This window comes from Phoca vitulina, unplaced genomic scaffold (assembly GCF_004348235.1).
Source record: "Phoca vitulina isolate PV1807 unplaced genomic scaffold, GSC_HSeal_1.0 scaffold13, whole genome shotgun sequence".
In the NCBI taxonomy this organism is placed as follows: Eukaryota; Metazoa; Chordata; class Mammalia; order Carnivora; family Phocidae; genus Phoca; species Phoca vitulina.
The window spans coordinates 41107624-41133267 of NW_022589716.1; the positions used below are offsets into that span (position 1 = coordinate 41107624).

The 25644-nt window shown below is 42.3% G+C and overlaps 1 protein-coding gene across 10 annotated transcripts in view; it reads left to right on the forward strand.

The window, feature by feature from the left end:
- The first annotated feature begins 2150 nt into the window (after positions 1-2150).
- The window catches only part of ATG7 (autophagy related 7), a 233960-nt gene continuing 210466 nt past the window's right edge, over positions 2151-25644 (forward strand). For 4 of the 10 annotated variants that reach the window (XR_004300397.1, XM_032411945.1, XM_032411943.1 and 1 more), the window contains exons 1-3: positions 3932-4086; positions 17824-17996; positions 18711-18765. Coding sequence is in view for 9 of the 10 variants with exons in the window: in XM_032411945.1 (XP_032267836.1) it covers positions 4079-4086; positions 17824-17996; positions 18711-18765 (236 nt within the window). In the remaining variant the exon portion in view is untranslated. The other 6 variants (XM_032411942.1, XM_032411937.1, XM_032411938.1 and 3 more) reach the window with 5 other exon arrangements.

The window sequence follows — 25644 nt, forward strand, 5'->3', positions numbered from 1 at the left end:
ATTGAAGACACTCTATTATCCCCATTGTATATTCTTGCCTCCTTTGTCATAGATTAATTGACCGTATAAGAATGAGCTTATTTCTGGGCTCTCGATCCTGTTCCACTGATCTACGTATTTTTTGTGTGTGTGCCAGTCCCATACCGTTTTTATGACTACAGCTTTGTAGTATATCTAGAAGTCTGAGATTATGATACTTCCAGCTTTGCTCTTCTTTTTCAAGATCTTTTTTGCTATTTGGGGTCTTCTGTGGTTCCATACAAATTTTAGGAATATTTGTTCTAGTTCTATGAAAAATGTTATTGGTATTTTGATTAAAATTGCATTGAATCTGTAGATTGCTCTGGGAAGTATGGACATTTTAACAGTATTAATTTTCCAATCCATGACCATGAAACATCTTTCCATTTGTGTCATCTTCAATTTCTTTCATCATTGTCTTATAGTTTTCAAAATATAGGTCTTTTACCTCCTTAGTTATATTTATTCCTAGGTACTCTTTTTGCGTCAACTCGGTTTTGAAGCCAGAGAGAGGGTTACACAAGCAGAGGAAGTGTGAGGGTATTGAGGGGTGGAGATTTGTATAAAAGAGCAGAGTGTGCTTAAAACATCAGAATTAGTTTGGTGTGACCCAAGCATGCAGTCTGAGGGGGCAGTGGCTGGAGAGGAGCCTGTTTACAATATTGAATTTTACCTGATCCCTGTACTCCTGAAAAAAGTGATGGTTTTTCAACACCCTCCCTCCACTCTTCTGTGCTCCAGAAAGGGTTTACTGCAAAGAAATATCCATTCCTGTATGACTTAGGTTAAGACTCATGGATACCTTTCTTGTTTACATGTGACAAGGCAAGACAGTCCTTCTGAATTGCTCTTCTCTGCCTTCTAAATGTTTAGCTGAACTACTTGTATTCACTGATCAATCCAAACAAAATGCTTTGTTAACCAACTTTAGTTAAGCTTCTCCCATACCCTCCAAGCCCCTTATTTTTTACTTACCCTCAGCCTGAGCCACCATTCAGCCCCTGCAGAGAATAGACTGACCTCAAGGTAAAACATTTTCTGACCTACTACTATCCAATCAAGCCACCCTTTCCTCCCACTTTCCCACACCCAGTTCTTTCTAGCCTTCTTCACTCTTCCCTATTAAGGAAAAATTCTTTTTGCCTAACCCTTAGACACTTCCAGATCTTTTAGTCAGAGTGGTCCCTCTATTGCAATAGGCCCTTCCCTTCCCTTTTCCTCCCCGCTTGCAACAATCCTTTCAAATAAAGTAATCTCCTCACTAAGTCTGGATTTGTTTTCTTATTTGGCAGAGTCAAACATGCTTCCATTAGAATCTTACCCCAAAAGCTCTGTAACCTTCTTACCCCAAAAGCTCTGTAACCTTAAGCAAGCCACTTAACTTTTCCTGGTCTCTGCTCCTTTATGTGCAAAATGGGGATAATATGACATCTATGTTCAGGACCTTTGCAGTGATTAGAAAATATGAAACCCTGAAAACACAGTAGATAATAGTAGTAATTACTCTTTTTATTATGACTCTATTGAGCTACATCTGAGTCACTTTCATTCCTTATGAATGAATGGCCTTATATGTCACATTAAGTTTATACTCACTATTGTGTCTTCAATATCTGACCAATGCTTGGCACATAGTATATGCACGAGAAATGACTTGGAAGGAGTAACTTTATCCCATTGACAGCGGGGAGCTATGAGAATAATATCTGGTCTAGAAAGAACAGGTTAATTACTGACGACTTTCATGAACTTTTACCTATTAAAATTCTCATTTGTCTCCACACCTGCCTCTTTAATGACACTTAGGATACGTTTAATGCTGCCTCTTCTGGAAAATGGAAATGATCATAATTCCTGTCACGCTCTGAAATCGAAAGAGAGAAAGTGGAGCAGTTTTTTCAAAGCATGACAGGCATATAACACATTTCCACAGCTGATAAACTGGCTTGCTCAGCTCTCACCAGGGGGCCTCGCCCACCTCCTGACGCTCCGCCTTCCTTGCAACTCAAGTTCCTCCCACTCAGCCCGGTGCTAGGGGCTCATATACCAGGTTGGCCCGCGCCTCCGTGTGCGCATGCGTACCACTGACCTAGGCAGGCGGGCGGGCGGGGCCATATTGCGTCATCGGGGCGCGCGCTGCGGACTACGCCGTGGTTGCCGGAAGTTGAGCGGCGGTAAGTGAACCGCGTTGGTGAGGGAGTAGCGGGGTCCTGCGGGCTGGGTTTTGGAGGCCTGGCGGGAGGGGTCGAGCTCGGCAGTGAGGGCGAGAGCCTTGGTGGATTTCAGGATCCTCTCTCCTCCAGGGAGTCACTGACTCCGGCTTTCACCCTCCCTCTCCAGCCACGTCCCCTGGGACTGGTTCAGTCCGGGGTCCTGACTAGAAAGCTCCTAATGTCCTAAGTCAGTCCCTCCTGTCGTCTGTCAGGGAGTCCTCTGAATCTTCGGTGTTGGAATACCGGGGATAGGACGTCAGGGCTCTTAATCCTGGTTTTGCCCGGATTTGCTGTGTGACTCGGGCATGTCACCTCTTTCTGAACCTGTCTTCCCTCATCTGTAAAATGGGAGTGATAAATAACGTCATTTGTGAAGCGAGGGCGTTAAATGAAGTCAGTTTTTTGTCAGGGCTTTTCTGAGCTAAGATTCTCGATTCTTCAGTTTGATCCAGGGGTTACAAACTTTAATGCTTATTCAGTCAGGTAAGGTAAATGTAGGTGTAAAAATTTTATTTCCATGTCAGAAATAGTCAAACGTTTTTGCTTGAGTTTTATGAGCACAATACTAACATATATGAAGTTGGAGAAATGAAAGCAAAACTCTTGTGTTGCACTCGTGTAATCTCTTGATTTTTAAACACTGACGACTACAATTTTTTCAAAACCAATTTAAGAAAAAATGGTTTTTAACTTTGCAACTCAAACCAGGCATATCTGTGACTGCCAGTTTCAGACCCCTGGGACCCAGGTTCCCTTTCCAGTTGAATACTTGGATTTCTTTTATGACACCCCGGCCCATGGGTTAAATTTCTTAAGTGGCAGAAAACTCGCTATTTCTGGTTATTGTTGTTTGGTCTTTCCCCCTAGCTTTGACTTAAGTCATATGTTGAGCTGAAAGCAGCTACCCCATAATCTCAGCTCATTGTCCCTCCTTCAGGCCTTTGGGATCTCCCTTCCGCTTCACACCATTTCTTCTCCAGGCTGAGCACATTGAATTTATTTACCCATAGTAAACTCCACAACAGCTGAGAATTTTGCTGTGTGCCAGGCATCACCGTAAGCACTGCTGATGCAGAGGTGCTGTTCATGGAGCCTACTTTTTGATCGTGGTGGTGGCGGTTGTGGTGATTGTCAATGATACAGCGCTTATAGTGGGTGGTAGGTGTTTCAGATCCTGTTAGACGCCACAGAAAAAAGAAACAGTAATGGAATGGAGAGTAACTGGGGCTAAGCGGAGGGAGCTGTTGTAAAATCTAGGTGGTCAGAGATGAATTCTCTGAGGAAGTGACTTTGGAACTAACATGCGAATGAAGAAAAAGCCAGTCTTGTGAAAGCTCATCTTGCCTAATTGTTTCTCCATCCTGTCAAACCGTTTACAGGTTGTGTCTCATTTGTAGCCCTTTGCTCCTGCTGCTTCTGCTTCCTAAAACATCTCCCCTTCCCCTTCCATTTTTTTTGGCCAGCTCCTCCCTGCCTCTCATGTGACATGATTTCGAAATTCTTTAAGGAGTTAAGTACAGGGCTCTCATTCAAGATACACATCCCTGTCCTCAAGGAATTAATTATTTTTTAAATCAAGGAGATAGACAACAGCACTATGGTATGAAGCTGTTGTAGACATTTGCCAGAGGAGGACTTAGAGTGATCATACGTCAGGCTGAGGCATCAGAGAAGGCTTCTGTGAGGAGGTATTGCTTTATTCAGGGCCTGAAGGATGAGCAAGATCAGTCAGGAGAAGAGGAGTGGGAGGTGGGACGGTAATGCACACATTGGGAGTGGCGCGAGCAGAGGGCTATAGGTGACTGCGTGACCTGCAGGTAGTTCACCTCGGCTAAGATGTGACTATGGAAAGGTAAGCAGGAGGCAGATCACAAAGGGCTTTGGGGGCAACAAAAGACTGTATAATATATAGTTAGGAACACAGACTTCGGAATCTGAGTTACCTGTGTACCTGTGCTGGCTTTGCCATTGAACTGGTTTTGAGACCATGGGCAAGTCACTCCGTTTCTAAACTTCAGTTTCCTCACGTGTAAGCCAACCTCCCGGGGTTGCTGTGAGAATTGAATGCTATATGTTACCCACTTGGTGTTGGAGGATAGCAGTTAATATTGCCATGCTAAGAAGTTTGGACTTTCTTGAAGGTGTGGTGTTGGAGAGTTGAGGCAGTGAAAGTTTAAAAAGGGGTGTGACATGCTCTCACCTATTTTAAATTACCTAGGCAGTTCCATGGTGATTACACTGGACAGGGCAGAGCCAGCAGGGACACCAGTGAGGGCACTGTTGCTTTGGTCCAGGTGGCAGAGGAGGAAGGCGTGAACCAAGGCAGTGGCTGTGCGGACGGAGATGGATGCGTGGGTTTAAGGGCTAAAGGAAGTGGGATTTGCTGGACTGGTAACTGGATAACACCACATGGGGAGAGGAGGAAGATGAATTGGGATATGGGGGGTAGTGGGGATGGGTCCTATGTGTGGACGTAAGTAATAACAAAGTTCGTTGATTAGTGGTCCTTGATTGGTTATCCCTGACCTCCTCTGAGATTTTATTTAGAAGTCCAAATGGCCTCTTTTCTCCACTTTTACCCATGGGCAGTGAAGTTCAGAAATGTCTTCCTCCTCCTTTTTTCTATCTCCCGATCCTTCTACCTATCTCTAGTGTAAGGCCTGATTGTGTATTCAAGGGAGAATAATGAGATACTGCTTTGTTACCCAGTAGACAGTATGCACCACCATGGTCTTGGCAGACTGGGTAACAACAACTCGGTGTCAGTCCAGCCCCAGATGATCACCTCTGGGGTTTTCTCACACCTTCTTTGTTGTGATTACCTTCCTTTGAACTTGTTCCTGTTAGACAGTCTCTCTTTAAGAGTGTGGTGTATAAAAGAAGATCTCTTTCCTCCAGGAGTCTGTCCTTACAGACCAGGGCTGTACTTTTTTTGTGATGATCTGAGCACCCCCATCCCCATCTTTGTTGTTGACACATCCTGCCCTTGACACTGTCACACTGTGGACTCCTGGTGCTGCTTGGCACTCCTCATGTGTGTTTGGACAGCTCTCTTGCCCATCTCCTCCTTGTCTTTCAGATTTTCATGCCTCTCCCAGCTTCCTAACCTTGCCTTTGACCTCATGAAGTTGCAACCAGCGGTTAAGACTCCCCAACTGCTATAATTTACAAACTTGTCTCCAGCTGACCCTATCACTTTGCCTAATTCTGTGAAAGAAATACGTTTTGGGCTGATTCTTTTACTTGTGCTGAGATTCCATCTCCTCCTTTTCCTCAGGACCTGGTCCTATCATTTATTCCGTTTCTCTCCTGCTTAACTATCTCTTCTCATTTAAATACCTGGAAAAAACCAAACACCTTCCCATTAACTTCTGCCATCAGGCCATCACGCCACCTCTTCCCATCCACATTTCTTGACTTCCTGAAGTCATCATTCGCTAAAATCCTGCTTCCACCCACTTGTCCTCCAAAATTGCTCTCCCTAGTCTTCACACCTCCATGTTACCAAAACTCTTGAACATTTTTCCTTCCTTATCTTTTGAATTCTGAGCACATCTGATATTGCTGATATTCCTTCACTTAGGAAAACCACTCCTGCTTTGTGCTATCTCTCTGGCTGTTTCCCCCTGTATGCACTGTGGACTTTTTTCCTCCTTTTGTCTCTTAAATGCTAGTTTTCTCCAAGGCTCTGCCTTATACTCTGTGCTCTTCTAACCCACAACTTCAATTCCCATTTATATGCCAAAGACCCCTGTTCTGTATCCTGAGCTGGGATCTCTCCTGAGGGCCAGCCCTCAAACTCAGTGAGTCCAAAATGAAGCTCATCAGCTTCCCTCCAAAGCTACAGTTCTTTCTGCATCCTTTATTCTGACTCATTCTCCTCCTTCCATTTAGTCATTCAAACCAGAGCCTTGGAGTCATCCTGGACTTTTCCTTCTCATCCCATCCCAGGCAGTCATCAAGGTTCTACAGATTCTCTTTCCTTGATATCTCCTGACACATTTACTCCTCCATTTTCTCTCCCACTGCCTTAGTCTGGGCTCTTCTCACTTCTTGCCTGTATTCCTGCATGACCACTGAGCTGCTTGCTCTGTCTGGCCCACACTGGTGCCGGAGTGCCCTTTCTAAAATACAAATCTTTGCCAAAATACAAAGCCCTCCTTTGCAGTTTAATTTAGATACCCCTCCTTCCTCCTCCCATAACACCCTGCACGAACACATACCATACTGTAGGGCATTTGTTTTATCCACAAATTGCTATCCTGTCATTCCTGGTCTGTGTAACCCTCAAAACTTAGATCCTAAAATGCAAAGACCTTAGCTTTTTTGCCATTGAATGCTGAAATATAGCACAGGAACTTGTACATAATATAATGTTTATTGAAGGAATAACTAAATGGAAATCCCCCTGTCTTTGACACATGTTTTGTTGGTAACATTAATTGTTTTTGAGTGCCTCCTGTGTCAGGTACATGCATTTTCTAGTTGAATCCTCACAGTGATTCTGTACAGCAGGTGATGTCCCATCTTATAGGTGGGTGTGATTTCTGTGTCTGTTTCCCTGCTCTAAACCCCTAACACAGGGTTTAGCACACATGACATACTTAGTAAATATTGATGAATATTCATTCACACAGATATATAAAAATAAATTGGACAGGACCAAAGACTGAGCCAATGACTTATCACTATTAGCTCCTTTCTTATTAACATCAGTTTCTTATTAACATCAGTTCATACCTTAACCAACATTCTTTGAATAAGATTATTTTACCAGTTTTTGACCCCTCTGATTATGTCAGTATATCCAATTACAACATCTTCATCTTGTCTACTAGGATATTTGGAGCATTCTTGTCGGAGACCTTGCTGAGGTCCAGATATCCTATGTCCTATGTCTGTGGTTCTTCTTTGATCAAGGAAGAAGTGCTATTACTCTGTCATGACTTGTTCTTAAACCATAGTGGCCTCTTCTGATGACTGCTGCTACAGTTGTGCAGGTTGTGTACTGCACAAGAGGCCACATCTGAGGGGTGCTTTGTGTAGGTCATAGGCATCATGGGTATATTTTGTAGTGCCAGTTTTCTAGAATACAAGGGTAAAATGTCTTGAGCCAACCCGTCAGTGTATTACAACAATTTTCTAAGGGAAGGAAGTAAAACATCTTGAGGAAGATGTGCAGTTGCCTAATTGTACAAAAGTGCCATGTGATCTGGAATGGCCCACATGACACTCCTCCTAGGAGCAAAACCTCTGTCCAATGGACTGTAGAATCCAACCTTATTCTCATCTTTGGAAATCACATATTTTGAAAATCTGGTATCAGGTGTTGGCTTGGCCCAATTTCTCAGCCCCTCTTCCTTTTCCAGGACTCTTTAAATATCACCGGAACTGAAAACCACAAAGCCTCTGTTACTCAGAAGCTAGACTCCATAACTCAGCCAGCTTTTAGGAAACCATCACGGATTTTACTTGTTGGTTGACATAAGGGCTCCACAGTGATTCGGGTAAATCTAGGTGGCTGTCCGTCATATACAGAATGGAGCAACGTGATACTGTTGATTGGTGCAGGTAACAAAAAGGACTCAGAAGCAGGCATCCTGTCTCCATCTTCCTTGTGTTGTTTCTCCTCTCTCACAGGTCTTCTCAGCTTTTACAGCTCTCACTACCTCTCCCTTGTAGGCTTGCCACACCCTGCAATGCTGGTATCCAGTGCACCCATTCTCAAAAACTGAGGCTGAACAAAAACAGATTGTATGTGAAGGTTAAGGTTATTAAAGCAGAAGGAAAACCAAAGAAAAACAACTCCCGGGAGTAGCCAGTGAGAATGAAAGTTACAGTTTGAAGACTATGGAGGTGACTGTCAGTTCTCTGATGGACTTCTTGGAGAAACAAATAATGTCAATTTGTAGGGGTAGAGGTGGCATACGGGGAGGTGAGGGAGACAACTTGTCCGCAGTAGCAGTTGTCCTCTCTGCTTATGTGAACAGCTGTGACCACCTTACAGTACAGTCACAAAAAGAGCCATTTTAGATGATTCGGTATCTTGTGGAGACATCAGTTTGGCTCAGGGGCATCTTGACTCCAATGCGATTTTTAAAAGGATTTGAGGTTTCTGAACCCAGCTGGTTCCCCTGTAGGAGTCCTGAGTTTTCATCTTCTGGTAAAGCCTAATCTGTCTTCGAAGTTTGGAACTTTGCTCCCCTCCTTTTGGAAGGGAGGGCTTGTACACCTCCCTCTTTGGCAGCCTTGCACATTATTTCCAAAACTCATGAAGCTGCCGAGCATCATTAGCCGACAAAATGTGCGTTGACTCCATATGCCAAAGGGGCCCCCTCCCCACTCCTGGCCTTCTCCTTTTTTTTTTTTTTTTTTTTTAACCCATCAGCAGCTAAGAACATACTCTGTCAGCAGGACTTGGCCAAGTGGTTTGGTGCTTATTTTAATGACTGCCAGAGCTCACAGCCCTGCAGCTGGGAGAATGAGAACAGAAGTCCGCTCTTTGTGCTCCATCTTGGCCCAGAGAAGGTACTTCAGGGCCAATTTGCGGTTATTCTGGCACTTCTGCTAAGTGAATGGCCCCACATGGCCTCAGAGAAATTGAACACAAAGTGCTCCTAACTCTTAGAACTTGTTCCTCTGGACTTCTCCTTGATGACCTATAGCAGGAGACCATCCGTTCCATTTTAATTAATACTCTGCTGTGACTGCAGTGTGCTCCTTTGAGGGAAGTGAGGCTTCAACGAGGCATGTTTGAGGCAGAGAAAGTTTTCATAATGAGCACGGGGAAGGGCAACCACATTAGTCAGGCGCTGTTGACTAACGTGGGAGAGATGTGTTGACAAGAAGAGCTAATAGCACTACCGTTATTGACTGCTGACTGTGCCAGGCACTGGAACAGGCACATCACACGCTTTCTCATTTAGCCCTCCCAGCAACCTCAGGGCTTGGGTACAATTACCCTGATTTTGCAGACGAGGAAATCGAGGCACAGGGGATGAAGTTCCCTGCCTGAAGCTCCTCAGCTGGTGAGAGGTGGAACTGGAGCTCCTGCTTGGGTCTGTCTGAAGACCAGGCTCCCAACTACTGTCACTTTAACATCCTTTCTCTGGACCATCAGAAGTCCCCCTGCCCTCCCAAAGCAAACAAACAAAAACCCAACAACGCACACTTGGAAAAGTTATAGCAAGACTTTTTTTTTTGGTACAGTTAGGCTGGTCTGTTTTTCCGCTGTCCTCCAAGGGTCTAGTTTCCCTGAAGACAAGTTTGTTTGTTTTATCACTATGATTGTTGTTTATCTTCTACCAATTTTACGTCTTCATTTTTCCAGAAATCCTACACTGACTTAATATTCGCTGTGTCCAATCCTATTGGCCCCCCTCCGGAGGGAGACCAGTTGGACAGACTTATCAGGGAGCCTTCCTGCTCCAATTAATTATATAAGCAGCAAAGCCAAAATACTTCCGTCTTCAGCTTCTTTAATAACAGATGCTAGAGAAATTTATGGAAATGGTATTTCATTTAGACTTATTTAGAAAAATGAATTTCTTTTCAACAAAACTAGATTTAAATAGGTCATCTGTTAACTATTAAATGAATACAGGAAGGTTCTTTGTAGGATCACTGTAGCTTGAATATAGGGCTTTCTCTTTTACTTTTTTTGTTCAAGTATAGTATACATATAGTAAAGTGTACTAATAAATCGATAGCTCATGGGTTTTTACATAGATATGTGCCCTGTAACCACCTCCCAGCTCAAGGTATATAGAATATGTCCAGCTCCCCAGGAGGCTTCTTATTTCCCCTTCCCAGTCAGTAGCCCCACCCTAGCCTGTAATTACTCTTCTAACTTCTGTCATGTTAATTGGTTTTTCCTGTTGAATATAACATAGGCTAGGTGTGTGCAGGCACTAAAATTGTCTTCATATTATATTTTGGAACAGTTTCAAACTTGCAGAAACCTTACAAGAATAAGACAAAGACCTTTCATATACCCTTCTCCCAGAGACTCCATCCAGATTTTGTCCCAGTAGCATCCTGTATAGAAGCAGAGGGTCAACCCAAGATCACATGTTGCCCTCAGTCATCATGTCTTTCTCTTTCATTCTGGAACAATTCCTTAGTCTTTCCTTGACTTTTAAGACCTTGACACTTTGGAAGATTGTAAGCCAGTCTCAGTCATTTTGTAGAATGTTTTTCAGTTAGGGTTTACCTGACTTTTCCTCTCAATGAGCCCCAAGTCATGTTTTTAGCTGAGTGTTATAGGTGTTTGTGCTTTTCGTGGCATTCCATCAGATAGCATACGTGTCTGTTGGTCCCATTGCTGCTGGTGCTAACTTCAGTCCCTACATGAAGATGGTGTCTGCCAGATTCTGTCACTCGATAGTCACTTTTTCTCTCCTTTGAAATTAATCTTTTTTTTTTTTTTTTTGTGGAGAGATACTTGGAGACTGTGAATAAAGGCTTTTAACTTCTATAACCATGGGAATACTTTCAGGAAGAAAGATCAATTCTTTACTAATTTTGTATTTGGTTGAGTAAGGTTTCATTTCAATTGATTTGTATATGCACATCTCTTGCCAATTAAGATCTTAGTCCTAAAAACCAATAATAGGTTTAGAGACCTTCTAAGTCATATGGCCTATTTCCATTTGTTCTTCATGATTTCTTACTCTAATCTCCACATTCCATGGTAATGAGCTTGGAGTTTGTCTTCCCAATTGCAGAAGCCTGGCTTATTTCTTTCTCTTGCTTCTCTTGTGGAAGGTACCCATAAAAGGTTTCTAGAACTCAGTAACATTTGAGAGCCACTCTGCAAGGGATTAATGTTATATTGAGAGGAATATGAGCCAGGATCTCTGTATCTGTAGAATTTTCAATCAAGTTGATGGAGGTAGACAGATCAGGGAAGAGTCGGACAGTAATACTAAACGTAGAGGTAGCTTAGAGACAGAAGTGATTAACTATAGCTGATGGAGAAGAGCAAACAAGGAGTACAGAGAGTGAAAGGCAGCTCTGGGAAGGCTTTCTGGAGCAGATAACCTCTGAGCTGGATTTTGAAAAGTGTATCAGTCACAGGGGCAAGGATGTCTTTTAGACAGAAGGGCTGTTTGTTCAGAGTTGTGGAGGCAGAACAGCAGGTGTGTTAGAAGAGAACCAAGCAGCTTGATGTTTCTTCAGCATCAAGTCAGAGGTGAGGAGTGGCGTGGCCACCAGGGTGGCACCAGAGAAGTTGGGAGGCAGTAGCAGGGGTCCAGGAAAAAGTAGGAAGGAAACCATCAGAGGTGTGGTAATATGCCAGTTTTGCATGTGAAATGCCACTAATGGCATTATTTATTTATTTGAGAGAGAGAGAGAGAGAGAGAGAGAGCAGGGGGAGGGGCAGAGGGGGAGGGAAAGAGAATACTCAAACAGACTCCCCACTGAGTGTGGAGCCTGATGCGGGGCTCGATCCCAGGATCCTGAGATCATGACCTGAGCCGAAATCAAGAGTCAACCACCCAACCAGCTGAGCCACCCAGACTCCCTGAGCCTCAGTAAATCTTAACTGAGCTTCATGGTAGCTTACTGATGCTGACATATGTGTGAGTGTTCTGTGTAGACTACGTTTTCCAGTTCATACAGATGTATTTGCAGCATTACGGGGTTTCTATCATAGACCAGCAACTGTGGCCTTGCAGTCTGCTTCACCCAAGTGACAGGTGTGGAAGATCATCTAGTCTGAGAGTTCTCAAACTATAGCTTGCAGGTCAGATCGTGACCAAGGCCTTTTTGTGTGTGTGCAGTCCACGAGCTAAGGATTGTTTTTACATTTTTCAAGGGTTGTAAAAAAGGAGAAGAAACTATAACGGAAACTGTTTTGGCATGCAATGACTAAAATATTTACTATCTGGCCCTTTTCAGAAAAAGCCTGCCAAACCCTGGCCTCGTCTGACTGCTTGATACAGTAATCCTTTGTGCAATATGACTTGGCAAATAATCATCTAATATATGCTTGGACACTTCCACTAATGGAAAATTCATTATCTCTCCAGCCAATCTGTTTCTTATTTGGACAATTCAGGCTATTAGTAATTTTTAAAGTCTGCTGTAATTTGTCTCATTATAGCATCCATCTATTGGCCTTTTTTGGGGGAAGAGAGCTATTATTGCGTGTCAACATTTACTGAGCTCCTAATATATTCTAGGCAATGTGCTGAGTGCTGAAGAAAGACGAGTAAGACATTGTTGTTGGTCAGGGATCTCTCAGGTGTTGTTTCTTGGAATTAAAGCAGCTGTGCTGGTAGCCTTGGGTGTCTTTCATTCCGCATCTTGCCATTGGGTTGGGACTTTTTTTCTTTAATTATTTTATTTCTGTATTGTTATTCCACATACACAAAATTCATTGAATTTCGAAACAAATTCAAAGGGAATAGGGCCATACAGTGAAAATAAGTCTCTCCACACCCTTGTCTCCTGATTCCATAGCTGCTTTCTTGGGAGGCAACCACTGTTACCCATTTCCTGTGGGGATTTGACTTTAGAGAACAGCACTACCCAAGGTTTAGGACCATTTGTAAAGAAACTTTTGGCAAGTACTCAGACAGTGGTGTTTTATGAGCTCCTACTTTGTGTAAGTTGCTGAGTGTGACTTAGTTTTATTTTCATAAAGCCAGAAATTTGCACCATGTTTAGGTGGTACACACAGCCCCAGAGAGTTTGTATTGCTTAACCACCCACCTGCTATTTCAGTTAAATCTTGGCTGGATATTTTGGTTACTGCTGGCATTCTTGCTCATGAAAAGTGCTGAATCCTCATCAAAGCCTTTCCTCTTTCAGTGGAAATAACACAATCCCATCTTGTGTAACTCCTGGGTTTCACATCCTGAATATGATAGAAATAGTGAGAAATAAAGTTGAACCACTTATATTGATGCCCCTGTCAGTTTCCTTCCTTGAATATGTCTATATGTAGTGTTGAAGTTTCTAAGCAGAATTCTCATCTTGTATTGTCTAGGGTTGTATAGACAAGTAATTTTTTAGGAAGCAGGTGACGTTTGGATCTAGGTGAGTGACACATAAATGACTTTACACCTATAACTCACTACTCCCTCCAGAATTCCATTTTGATCATTACTTCCATAAATCTTCCCTTCCAGCTTAAGGAAGATGGCAGTGTGACACAGATGTATGGATCCCTAAGTGATACATTTATACTTGAATATGCTATTTAGATGTTTCCAGCAATGTCCTCATCACATGTTGCTGCTGCTTAGGACCTTTCTGTTTTCTTAGCCTGTCAAGCAGCAGTTCAGCGGCTGAATACCAACCATATCCTCTTGTGAAATAGGCTCTTGGGTTCTGTTTGAAATTTCTAAAAGATCAAATAAGTCAGAAAATGTTTGAAGGATGTGCCTCTTACGCAGATTACTTAATTAGTATGCCCATCTCTTATTTTCTAAGTGGTCTTCCTGAGTCACCTTTTCCCAGTTGTTTTAAGTGCGGTATAGAAGAGAGTCTTCTCTTTTGTCTCTGGCACTGGTAAAATTCCATCTTGGTGACCTCAGCAGGTGATCCAAATGATGATGAGTTACCGCCGACCTTTAAGAGTAAGTTGTGGATGACTAAAGCATGTAGGGGCCTGATTACCCGTCACACAGAGGCTGTCAGAGAGATTCATTTGTACTACTGTCTGCTGCTGTGTTGATTTCCTTCCATATTGGATGACTACTCTGGCTATGACCTTTTACTTTTGACTCTGTTGGAGAGGAAGTTAGTATGTAAATGTTTTTCAAAATGGTTCTTTTTTAGCATCTGTGCAGCTGATGGGCAATATAAAGGCTCTGAAAAGGGGTGTCTTCCTTCAAGGCAGTACTACTGTACTTGTGATGAGAGTTGGGGCTTTGAAGCCAGTCGACCTGGGTTATAATCTCAGCTCTTCTACTTCCTAACTGAGTGACTTTGGGCAAGTTACTTGGTATTTTCAGTGCCTCCATTTCTCTTCTGTAAAGTAGGCATAGTGCAACCACTTTGAGGTTGTCATAAGATAATGTGTAAAATGTTTAGTGCTTGGCACAGAATAAAGATTCAGTTAGAATAGTTACTACTACTGCTGCTGTTATTTAAAAAATTTTAAAAAGGTATGATCAAAAAAGCAAGTATGATTCATGATGGTAAATGCTCTAATGGAAGTTTTCATCTGTCATCATGGAGAAGGGAACCATTGATGCCCACTGACTGTGGGCGTTAATGAGAGCTTCATAAAATATCTTAATAGATGAGATGGAATTTTCCTGGTAGAGATGGGGAGAGGTTTCCTAGGGAAAGGCGTAAGGCTGAGAAATGAGCAAGCTGAAACAGTGTTGGCACCTTACTCTCTCTGGGGTAACGCCGGTAAGGTTTTTTGTTTGTTTAAACAACGCAGTCCCCTGCGCAGATCAGTTCTGGTGGCAACATGACATCTTGTTTGGAGAAGGCAGGGACAGAAGGCAGTGACCTGTGGGCATGTTACCACAGGAGCTGAGGTGTGAGATGGTAGGCCTGACATGTGGCAGGGGGATGGAGGGGAGAAGGGAAACTGACTTGGACAGGAAACACGAAATTGCATGAAGAGTATGGGCATGTGGAATTTGGATCCTCGTCCTCTCCAGTTCACCCCACTTTCCTACCTGTATGTTCTTCTGCAGACTTCTTATCTCTGTGAACCTCAGTCTCTTCCTCTGTAAAATTGGAACTGTCACTTATTAGGGCTTTCCAGAGGAATAAATTCAGGTGCACACCTCTGCTGCACTGCCTGGCCCAGTAGCTGTCACCTTCATCTCATTCCAGAGGCCCGTTTAAGGCTGAGTCTCTAGCAATCACTGATGTACTAACTATGAGAGATAGAAAAATTGAAGATGACTTTGAGGTTTTGACCTCGGATATAAGTGGTACTATTAAGTAAACTAGGACATATTGGGAAAGGGGCAGAATTTTGGGAAAAGAAATGTTCAGTTGGGGTTTGTCAAACTTGAGATGTCTGTGAGAAATCCAAGCCCTGGCTTTTAAAACATACAGATGACCCTTGAACAATGTGGGGGATAGGGGTGCTGACCCCCCACATAGTCAAATCCATGTATAACTTTTGACTCCCCCAAACTTAACTACTAATAGCCTATTGTTGACCAGAAGCCTTACTGATAACATCAACAGTCGATTAACACATAGCTTCTGGGTTATATGTATTATATACTGTAACACATAGCTTCTAGGTTATATGTATTATATACTGTATTCTTACAATAAAGTAAGCTAGAAAAAAGAAAATATTAAGAAAACCATAAGGAAAATACATTTACAGTATTTCGATACTGTAGCGTATCGAAAAAACTCCACGTACAAGTGGACTCATGCAGTTCAAGCCTGTGTTGTTCAAGGGTCAACTGTATATGTTTGGAGGTTAACTCTCTAGAAGTATAGTCCTACAGTTCACTGGCATATAAATAGAAATTGATGTAGAAAATGAGTAATTTTGCTTTTGAGAAAACTTATAGACCAAGGAGAGAGCTGAGCATGGAATCTTTCAAAAACCAATAGTGGAAAGCATTGTGGAGGAAGAGTAGAAAGGAGCAATTGGAGGAGGCTGTTTGGGTGTTCTAGATCCACGTTTCTCAATGCGAAGGCCCCAGGTCACCTATATGAGGATCTGTTTCTCTGTTGGGCACTGAAGCCCCAGTGCATGGGATCCATAAGCTTTCCCTGGTCCTATGGAAATAGGTGTGAGCTGGAAAAAGATGAACATTCTGAAAGTACAGAATTATAAAAAGCCTTTCAAATAATTAAAAGCCAGAAATTATTTAATACAGGACAAGGGTATGTTTAAATATGTTTGAAATGGTTTAGAGGTGGGGCCTCCAAAAGTAAGAGTGCCAGTGTCCTGAAGCCATCAAGATAGTACCAAACTTGAATCAGACCCGCCTGGGACACTAATCAAACCTGGAGACTCCTGGCCACCCTCACCCTCTCTTCTCCCCTCCAGCAGGTGGAGCCCAGGCATACTCTGTTTTGTTTTAAGATTTTACTTATTTGTCAGAGAGAGAGAGAGAGAGAGAGAAAAGAAGCAGGGGGAGCAGCAGGCAGAGGGAGAGGCAGGTGCCTCGCTGAGCAGGGAGCCCGATACAGGACTCGATCCCAGGACCCCGAGATCATGACCTGAGCCGAAGGCAGACACTTAACTGACTGAGACACCCAGGTGTCCCTTCATCCTCAGTTTTTAATAAGCCCTCAAGGTGGGGAAAGTTGAAAACCTTTGGTCAGACATTTTCTGACGCATGATGCTGAGAATGCATACTGAGGCAGTCGGGAGTTTTAAAGAGCTCCTTCCCTGAGACATCTTCCCTGCTTTGCCCCATACTCATCTCCTCTTTCTGAAATTTTAGCATCTTCATGGAGTGGTAACTTTGCATTTTACCATCTAGTTATTATCAGTCGAAAGCTTGTTATCTCTCTTTTTTTTTTAAGATTTTATTTATTTATTTATTTATTTATTTATTTATTTATTTATTTGAGAGAGAGCGAGAGAGAGAAAAAATATGTGCACAGAGGGAGAGGGAGAAGCAGACTCCCTGCTGAACAGAGAGCCTGACCTGGGGCTCGATCCCGGGACCCTGAGATCATGACCCGAGCCGAAGGCAGCCGCTCAACCGATTGAGCCACCCAGGCACCCCCAAAAGCTTGTTATCTCTTAATTCCAAAATCTAACAAGTTTGGAAAACTGAAAACTATGTGATAATCTTGGCTCAAAACTCAGGTAATAGATGTGAACTATTGTCGCCTAGCATGACTCTTCATACATTCTGCTGCAGAAATATTACTCTGTCTGGTCATAGGGAAATTTGGGTGGAGAGTGAAGAGACCTCCCTGACTTGTGCTTTTTGGAAATACCAAGTTGCTCTAGTATTGTGCTTCTCCAGCTGGTAGTGGTATCCTCCTGAGAGTGTGTGCAGGGGTGGGGGAGTTGCAGTGTGTGCATGTCTGATTGTTGGGAGGGTCACATTTATTTGATGATTTCAGGGGGAGAATGAAATATTAAAATACGTGTGGTGCAGTAAAATGCAAATTTTCCATGCATTTAAAAGATAAAAGATGAGATGTAAAAAAAGTTCAGGTTAGGTGGGCAGAAATTTCTTCATTCTCCTCAGCGGGGAGTGCTCAAGTGCTGCTCTCATTCAGAGCTCTGCCGGTTGGCCTTGTGTTTCTGACCGGCTGGGCTTGTGAAGTTCTCCAGGACCACACAGGAGGGCAGAAATTTCTGAGACTGTGATTATGTTGACGAAGGAGTCGCATTCATGTAGCAGTCAGACTGACTTGAACAAGAAAGGAAGATGCATAGAGGTAAAGGCCAGAAAGGCCTAAGAGAAAGGACTTTACTAAGAAAATCAGTTGTGTTGTCAGCCTATGTTGTTGGCGACAAAGGCGGAGTATTCAGGGTGATTTTCAATTAGGTCTTCAGGTAGCCTGTATATATCCCATCATTTTTTGTTTGTTTGTTTGTTTTGATTATGCCTTATTACAAATTTTTTTTTCTTACCATATTTTGTGCTATTTTGCTGTGTTCTGTTTTGTTTTTTAGTAGGCAACAAATAATGGCAGCAGCTCCGGGGGATCCTGGGCTCTCCAAATTGCAGTTTGCTCCCTTTAGCAGTGCCTTGGACGTTGGATTCTGGCATGAGTTGACCCAGAGAAAGCTGAATGAGTATCGGCTGGATGAAGCTCCCAAGGACATTAAGGGCTATTACTACAATGGTAGGTGACAGTAAACTCCATATTCCGTCACCTTCTGTTATGTTCTCTGCCCTCCAGTATAGGGTCAGCTTTCCTTTAGAAAGGGACACCCTTGTCTTTTTAATTAATGCTCTTCACTGGTTTCTATTTTACTTCCTGACTGTCTGTCTGTCTTTAATTAATTAATTAATTAATTTTTATTTGGGTGTAGTTTACACAGAGTGCTACGTTAGTTTTAGATTTACAACATAGTGATTTGACAAGTTTATATGTTATGCTTTGCTCACCACAGGCGTAGCTACCATCTATCACCGTACAGTTCTGTTACAGTAACATTGATTATATTCCCTATGCTGTACCTTTTATCCCCATTTTACTTCCTGGCTTTTGACACGAATTCATTTGCACTTCTTTTTCTCTGTTGTGGGGAAAAGAAAGGGAGTGGTGAGACTCCAGTTATTAATCCAAAGAATTAATACTGATTACTTAGAATTGCTGAGGGAGGAGATTGGAAACTTTTTTTTCCAATGAATCTTTTTTTATAGTCTTGACAAATTCCTCCAATTCAGAAAAGCTCTGGCATCTTCTGCTAAGTCCCTGTTGAATATGGATGACCAGGAATTGGACAGGGCACTTAGGGCTCAAGAAAGAGAACACAATTATTCACAAACATTTTAGTTATGAATGCTGCTATTACTGACTCATAACGGAAAATGTGATAATGCTTCTGTCCAGGTGATTCTGCTGGGCTGCCAGCTCGCTTAACGTTGGAGTTCAGTGCTTTTGACATGTGAGTATTTTTTTTTTTTTTTTTTGCTTAAAATCTAAAGTGTTTCCTTTTTGTGAGGAATGAGCATTCTTACCTTTACACATAGATGGGCCCCAGGGGGAGGTGGCAGAGCCCCCGGAAGCAGGGCCAGCTCTTCAATTCTCTTGTAGCCGCCATTGCACAGAGACAAATGCTCGATGCTTAGGACTATTGGATATTTTTTTTTCAGCAGATAATTATCAGAGCCTATTAGGTGCCAAGTATCATCTAGATTGATTAAAACATAGATAATATCCCTCCTGCTTTTGATTTTATTTAATATTTTGTGATTCCTTATTGGTACTTCTTGACTTACTCTTGACTTACTCCTTCAGTTGCTTATCCATGGACATCAGTGAACATTTATTAGGTAGCTTTTGCTGAATTGCCCTCCCCAAAGGGGCCTCCCGATTTTTAGGATGACTGGAGCACAAGGACAGAGAAGTGTTACAGAAACCAAGGATGGGTGCTTTCAGGAAGGAAAGAATTGATCAACAATGTCAGAAGCAGAAAGGTCAGCGTTCAATGCAAGGGTCATTGGATTTGTTGATCAGGCTGTTTGCAGTCCCAAACTGAAATCCACACAAAAGGGTGGAGCTGAAACCATATTGAGGGGCTGTAAGACAATTAATGGTTGAAGAATTGAAGGCTTCAGTGTGATGTTTCCTGCTTTCTCCACATTAGCAGTGTTAACATGTGGGATATGAGAAAGGCCAAGTGGTCTTTGTAAGGACTGCCTGGCTTTTGAAAGTCACAGTAGTCAAAAGTTAGGGTATTCCAAGTAAAATATCCCTAGAATATATTTTTTATTTTCATTTTATTTATTTATTTTTGGCTTTTGAAATTTTTATTTTAATTCCAGTTAGTTAACATACAGTGTTGTATTAGTTTCAGATGTACAATATAGTCATTCAACCATGCCACACATCACCTGGTGCTCATCATGACAGGTGTCCTCCCTAATCCCCATCACCCATTTAACCCATCCCCTCACCCCCTTCCCCTCTGGCAACCATCCGTTTGTACTCTATAATTAAGAGTCTGTTTCTTGATTTGTCTCTCTCTCTCTCTCTCTCTCTCTCGTCCCCTTTGCTTGTTTATTTTGGGTCTTAAGTTCTTAAGATTAATTTCTTAAATGAGTGAAATCATATGGTATTTGTCTTTCTCTGAGTTATTTAACTTGGTATTATACTCTCTAGCTCCATCCATGTCATTGCAAATGGCAATATTTCATTCTTTTTTTATGGCTGAATAACATTCCATTGTATATATGTATATCCCATCTTTTTTATCCATTCATCAATCGGTGGACACTTGGGCTGCTTCCATAATTTGGCTATTGTAAATAATCCTGCTGTAAACACAGGGGTGCATGTATCCCTTTGAATTAGTGTTTTTGTATTCTTTGGGTAAATACCCGGTAGTGCAATTACTGGATCATACAGTAATTCTATTTTTAATTTTTCGAGGAACCTCCATACTGTTTTCCAGAGGAGCTACACCAGTTGGCATTCCCACCAGCAGTGCATGAGGATTCTGTTTTTTCCACATCTTTGCTAACACCTGTTGTTTCTTGTGTTGTTGATTTTAGCCATAGGATATATATATATATATATATTTTTTGCCATAGAATATATTTTTAAAATCTCTCAAAAAGTCAACACATTTGATTCTTCTATCTCAAATTGCAAAATTTAACTGCATAACATAAATCCAAAATGATATTAGTCCTTTCCCCAGGTGAATCAGGGATTTGATATGCTGAAATAAATAACACGCCACACTCTGAGGGGAAAGAAAGGCTTAGGAAAAATAAAACGTGGTCCTATTAAAAAATATATTAGTCTTTATATCTTTAAAGGGTATGTGTTGGTGTTTCTTGTTCTTTTCAGACCTTTCTTTTTTTTTTTTTTTTTAAAGATTTTATTTTATTTATTTGAGAGAGAGAGAGTGAAAGAGCACAAGAGGGGGTAGGGTCAGAAGGAGAAGCAGACTCCCCACCGAGCAGGGAGCCTGATGCAGGACTCGATCCCGGGACTCCGGGATCATGACCCGAGCCGAAGGCAGTCGCCCAACGAACTGAGCCACCCAGGTGCCTCTTCAGACCTTTCTTGATCTGTAATAAATTCCTTGTGATTGCTTGTCAAAACAAATCAAATCCTGGTAATCTCTCTCTTGTTTTGATAGAGATTAACTTACCTTTGAAGCAATTACAAGATAATAAGGAAAATGATCGACACTGTGTAAGCATTAAATTATCTGAAGAAGTTCAAGTGAGCATATGAGCAGTGTAGTTTTAATGTGATCTCAAGAATCTGACATTAATTGCAAGCTAAACTTGCTGCCATCTTTATTCTGGTACTAGACTAAAAGGTTATTTTTTTAAATATTTTAATAATTTTATTCTTTGGAACAATTAATTATAGGAAAAAAACAGTTCATAGAAGTTAGGTTTTGATCTTATTACAAAGTCCAAACATCTTAAACTCAAGCGATCCAGAAATTTTAGTTGATGGCGGTAAGAACATCTGTGATCGCGCAGCTCTGACTTTCACAGGAATTGCTTGATTTGACTGGTCATATCTTTTCATCACGCTGTTGAATAACGACGGTGTGCGAGGGTGTGTGGTGGGCGGTTGGGGAGATGAGCAGGAATGAGGCGCGGCCCTAGTGGCGGAGCTGGAGCTGGTCGACCTGGTATCTATAGCGGGTTAACTCTGTGACCTAGAATAAGTGCTTTTAATTTCCTCACATTCAGTTTCCTCATCTCTGGCACTTGGCTTCTGACGTTCCTTCCAGTTTTACAAGTCTGTGATTTTCTGAATCTGTCTTCAGATGATTGGTGCTTTGGTCCGAGTGTTTGTATCCCTGCCAAAATTCATACGTTGAAAACCTAATGCCCATGGTGATGGTATCGGGAGGTGGGGCCTTTGGGAGGGGGTTAGGTCATGAGGCAGAGGCCTCATGAATGGGATCAGTGCCTTATAATAGACCCCCAGAGAGCTAACATGCCCCTTCCACCACTTGAGGACGTGGCTCGAAGTGGGCAGTCTGTGACTGGAAGAGGGCCTTCACCAGAACTTGACCATGCTGGCATCTTGATCTTGGGTTTCCAGCCTCTAGAACTATGAGAAATAAATTTCTGTTATTCATCAGCTACCCAGTCTGTGATATTTTCTTATAGCAGCCCAAACAGACTAAGACAGCTAGGGAGTTTAATGGAAGTGCTTGGAGCGCCACAGAAGAAAGGAGTTCTTCATATCCAAATTATTTTCATTATTATTCTTTCTTTGTTTTTATTGCTGTACATCTGCATGGGTTTGTAGGGAAAATCTTTATAAATTTATTCATCAGATGCTGAATGCCTCTTACGTGCAGGATGTGTAGGTGGTAGGAATACAAAGACTTAGGAAACACGGAGCTCTGGATAGAGATAGGAGATACATATTTGCATTGTAGTGTGCTCTGTGTTGTAATAAATGTGAAAAGGTAATGGTTATTTCAGAAATACTTATTGCTTCCTCTGTGTCTTGACAACAGAATATGGTAAGCACTGGGCATGGAGAGAGGAATAAGGTACAGCTGAAGAGCTAACAGTCCTAGTACTCATTTATAGATGCCAAGAGTATCTCAGCTTTGCATAGCACCAGATAAATCCCTTATCCTCTGAGTCCCCAGAAGCCTAATGGGTCTCTGCCAGCAGTTAGCACCGTAAGATCCTGTTCTCCACATTGTATTAGGTGAATTAGCAGTCAAGTAGTATTTCATCAGGCATCAACCATTTTGCACTGGAGAGAGCTGCTTAGGGTAGGGTATACTGCTAAACCAGACCCCAAAAGGTCATGGCCAAACACAAAAGAGGTTTATTTCTTGCCCATTTAATAGTCCGGGACTGGGGTTCAGTCTTCTTCCCTCTGTGGCTCCCATCATTCTGGAGGGCTTGTCTTTGTGTGCTGCTTAAAACGGAATTGTCGGGGGCACTTGGCTGACAGTTGGTGGAGTATGTGACTCTTGGACTGAGGGGTGTGAGTTCAAGCTCCACGTTGGGCATGGAGCCTACTTAAAAAAAAAAGTATCTTAAATTCCACATATGAGTGAAATTGTATGGTATTTAAACAAAACAGATGAACATAGGGGAAGGGAAGGAAAAATAAAATAACAGGGAGACAAACCACAAGAAACTCTTAACTAGAGGAAACAAACTGAGGGTTGCTGGCGGGAAGGTGGGGGGGGATGGGGAAACTGGGTGATGGGCATTAAGGAGGCTACTTGTTGTGATGAACACTGGGTGTTATATGCAAGTGAGAAATCACTAACTTCTACTCCTGAAACTAATATTATACTATATGTTAACGAACTTGTTTTAAATAAAATCTTGAAAGAAAGAGAAAAAAAAAGTTTAAAAGAAACCCAACAACCTGAATTGTTACTTTACCTTGCCTGGCAGGTAACAAAGTGACATGTGTCACTTTGCTCAAGTTCCACTGGGGAGAGCATGAGTCCTCACCTGTGTTGCAAGGAAAACTGGGAAACGTGGTGCCCCACTACAAGCAGCATATATGTACTCTATTTCCGCTTAAGAAGGAAAGAGTAGATTTTGGTGGACAAGCTCTGCAGAATTGTGAAACTGACTCATTAAAGCATAAGTTTTCCTTTCTCTGGGCTTCTTTCCCTTGAGGAACATTTATCTTTGCAGTCAGAAGAAATACTTTCTTTTCTAAGCCTCAAGTTGGACTTAATTAGAGAAATAGAAGCCATAACCCTTGCCCTCAAAAAAACTTCAAAAAATAGTTAAGGAAATGAGACTCATATGCAAAATCATCAGCACAGAACACAGGCTCTCTTAATCTCTGCTATCTCGTTAGCCCCTAACACAGGTCTGACGTGGACTAGTTGCTCGAATAACTGTTGAAATCAATTACAAGCAGTCTAAATGCATGGCTGTCAAAATGGGATGTGGTGTGATTGGTAGAAGGACAGCTGTGGAGTCTGTTAGAGATGTTGCAAAACAGACACTCACAGATTATTACAGAAAGCAGGAGATAATGGTGCATGCCCCCAGACTGAGTATGACTTCTAGGTTCCCAGAGTTCCTTGTGGGCATGCAGAGCTGTGCACATGGAGCAGATTCCTCAAAATAATGAAAAGCCACCTCTCTCTTTCTTCTGGGGGATTTATTCTGTCCTGGCCACCACCCTGCCTGTCTGTTCTGGAGGCTGTGGCCACATGCCTGCCTTTGGCCAGGTGTGAATAACAGGTGCAAACCAGCTTCAGTACTTTCCTTACTCTGTACTGGGAGACTGAGTGAAGTGCAGGCCAAGTTTCTAGAGGCAGCATTCCCAAGCAGGTCCAGGCTTGAGGCCTTTCTAAGATCAGTCCTTTACCTGGTTAGTCTATACATCATTGCGAGTTCACTGTTGGCTTTAGTATATGGGGAAGATTTCTAATTCTGATCTTCTAACAGTTTTATTGAGATATAATTTACATATCATAAAATTTGCCCTTTTAAAATGTATAATGCAGCAGTTTTTAGTGTATTCACAAGGTTGTGCAGCTGCCACCACCAATTCTAGAACGTTTTCATCATTCCAGAAAGTAAGCCTATACCCATAAGCAGTTACTCTGCATTCTTCCCTTCTCCCACTCCCCAGACCGGGTAACCATGATCTACTTTCTGTCTATGGATTTGCCTATCCTGGGCATTTCATATCAATAGAATTGTAGGAAACTAAACTAATATTCTCTTGTTTCCAAGTCCAGGGCTCTTTCTACTCTTCATCTGAGCCATCTATCTGTGGAACAAGTGAACTTGAACCTGGAGAGGTTGGCAGAATGGCTTTCCCTCCCACTATCACTTTTTAAATTCGTTTCCTTGGCTACCTCCCCTGGTGGGACTTTACTCATGAAAAATTCTTCCCTTTGAAACTTCAGTTTGTTCTCACTGATTAACTTGCATGGGCACCAATGTTCTAGGAGCCTGGCCAGCATGCTGGCAGATACTTGACTTCTCATGATGACACTTTGACACTGCATTCACACACCTAGGACACTCAGGCACTTAGGAAAAAGGGTCCCTTCTTCTTGTGCCTGTATCAGAATTAGATGAGAGCTTTGTTCCTTCTATTTCAGCAGTAATTTCTTTTTTTTTTTTATTTTTTTTATTGTTATGTTAATCCCCATACATTACATCATTAGTTTTAGATATAGTGTTCCATGATTCATTGTTTGTGCATAACACCCAGTGCTCCATGCAGAACATGCCCTCCTCAATACCCATCACCAGGCTAACCCATCCTCCCACCCCCCTCCCCTCTAGAACCCTCAGTTTGTTTTTCAGAGTCCATCGTCTCTCATGGTTCTTCTCCCCCTCCTATTTCCCCCCCTTCATTCTTCCCCTCCTGCTACATTCTTCTTCTTCTTTTTTTCTTTCTTAACATATATTGCATTATTTGTTTCAGAGGTACAGATCTGAGATTCAACAGTCTTGCACAATTCACAGCGCTTACCAGAGCACATACCCTCCCCAGTGTCCATCACCCAGTCACCCCATCCCTCCCACCCCACCCCCCACTCCAGCAACCCTCAGTTTGTTTCCTGAGATTAAGAATTCCTCATATCAGTGAGGTCATATGATACATGTCTTTCTCTGTTTGACTTATTTCGCTCAGCATAATACCCTCCAGTTCCATCCACGTCGTTGCAAATGGCAAGATCTCATTCCTTTTGATGGCTGCATAATATTCCATTGTGTATATATACCACATCTTCTTTATCCATTCATCTGTTGATGGACATCTTGGCTCTTTCCACAGTTTGGCTATTGTGGACATTGCTGCTATAAACATTGGGGTGCACGTACCC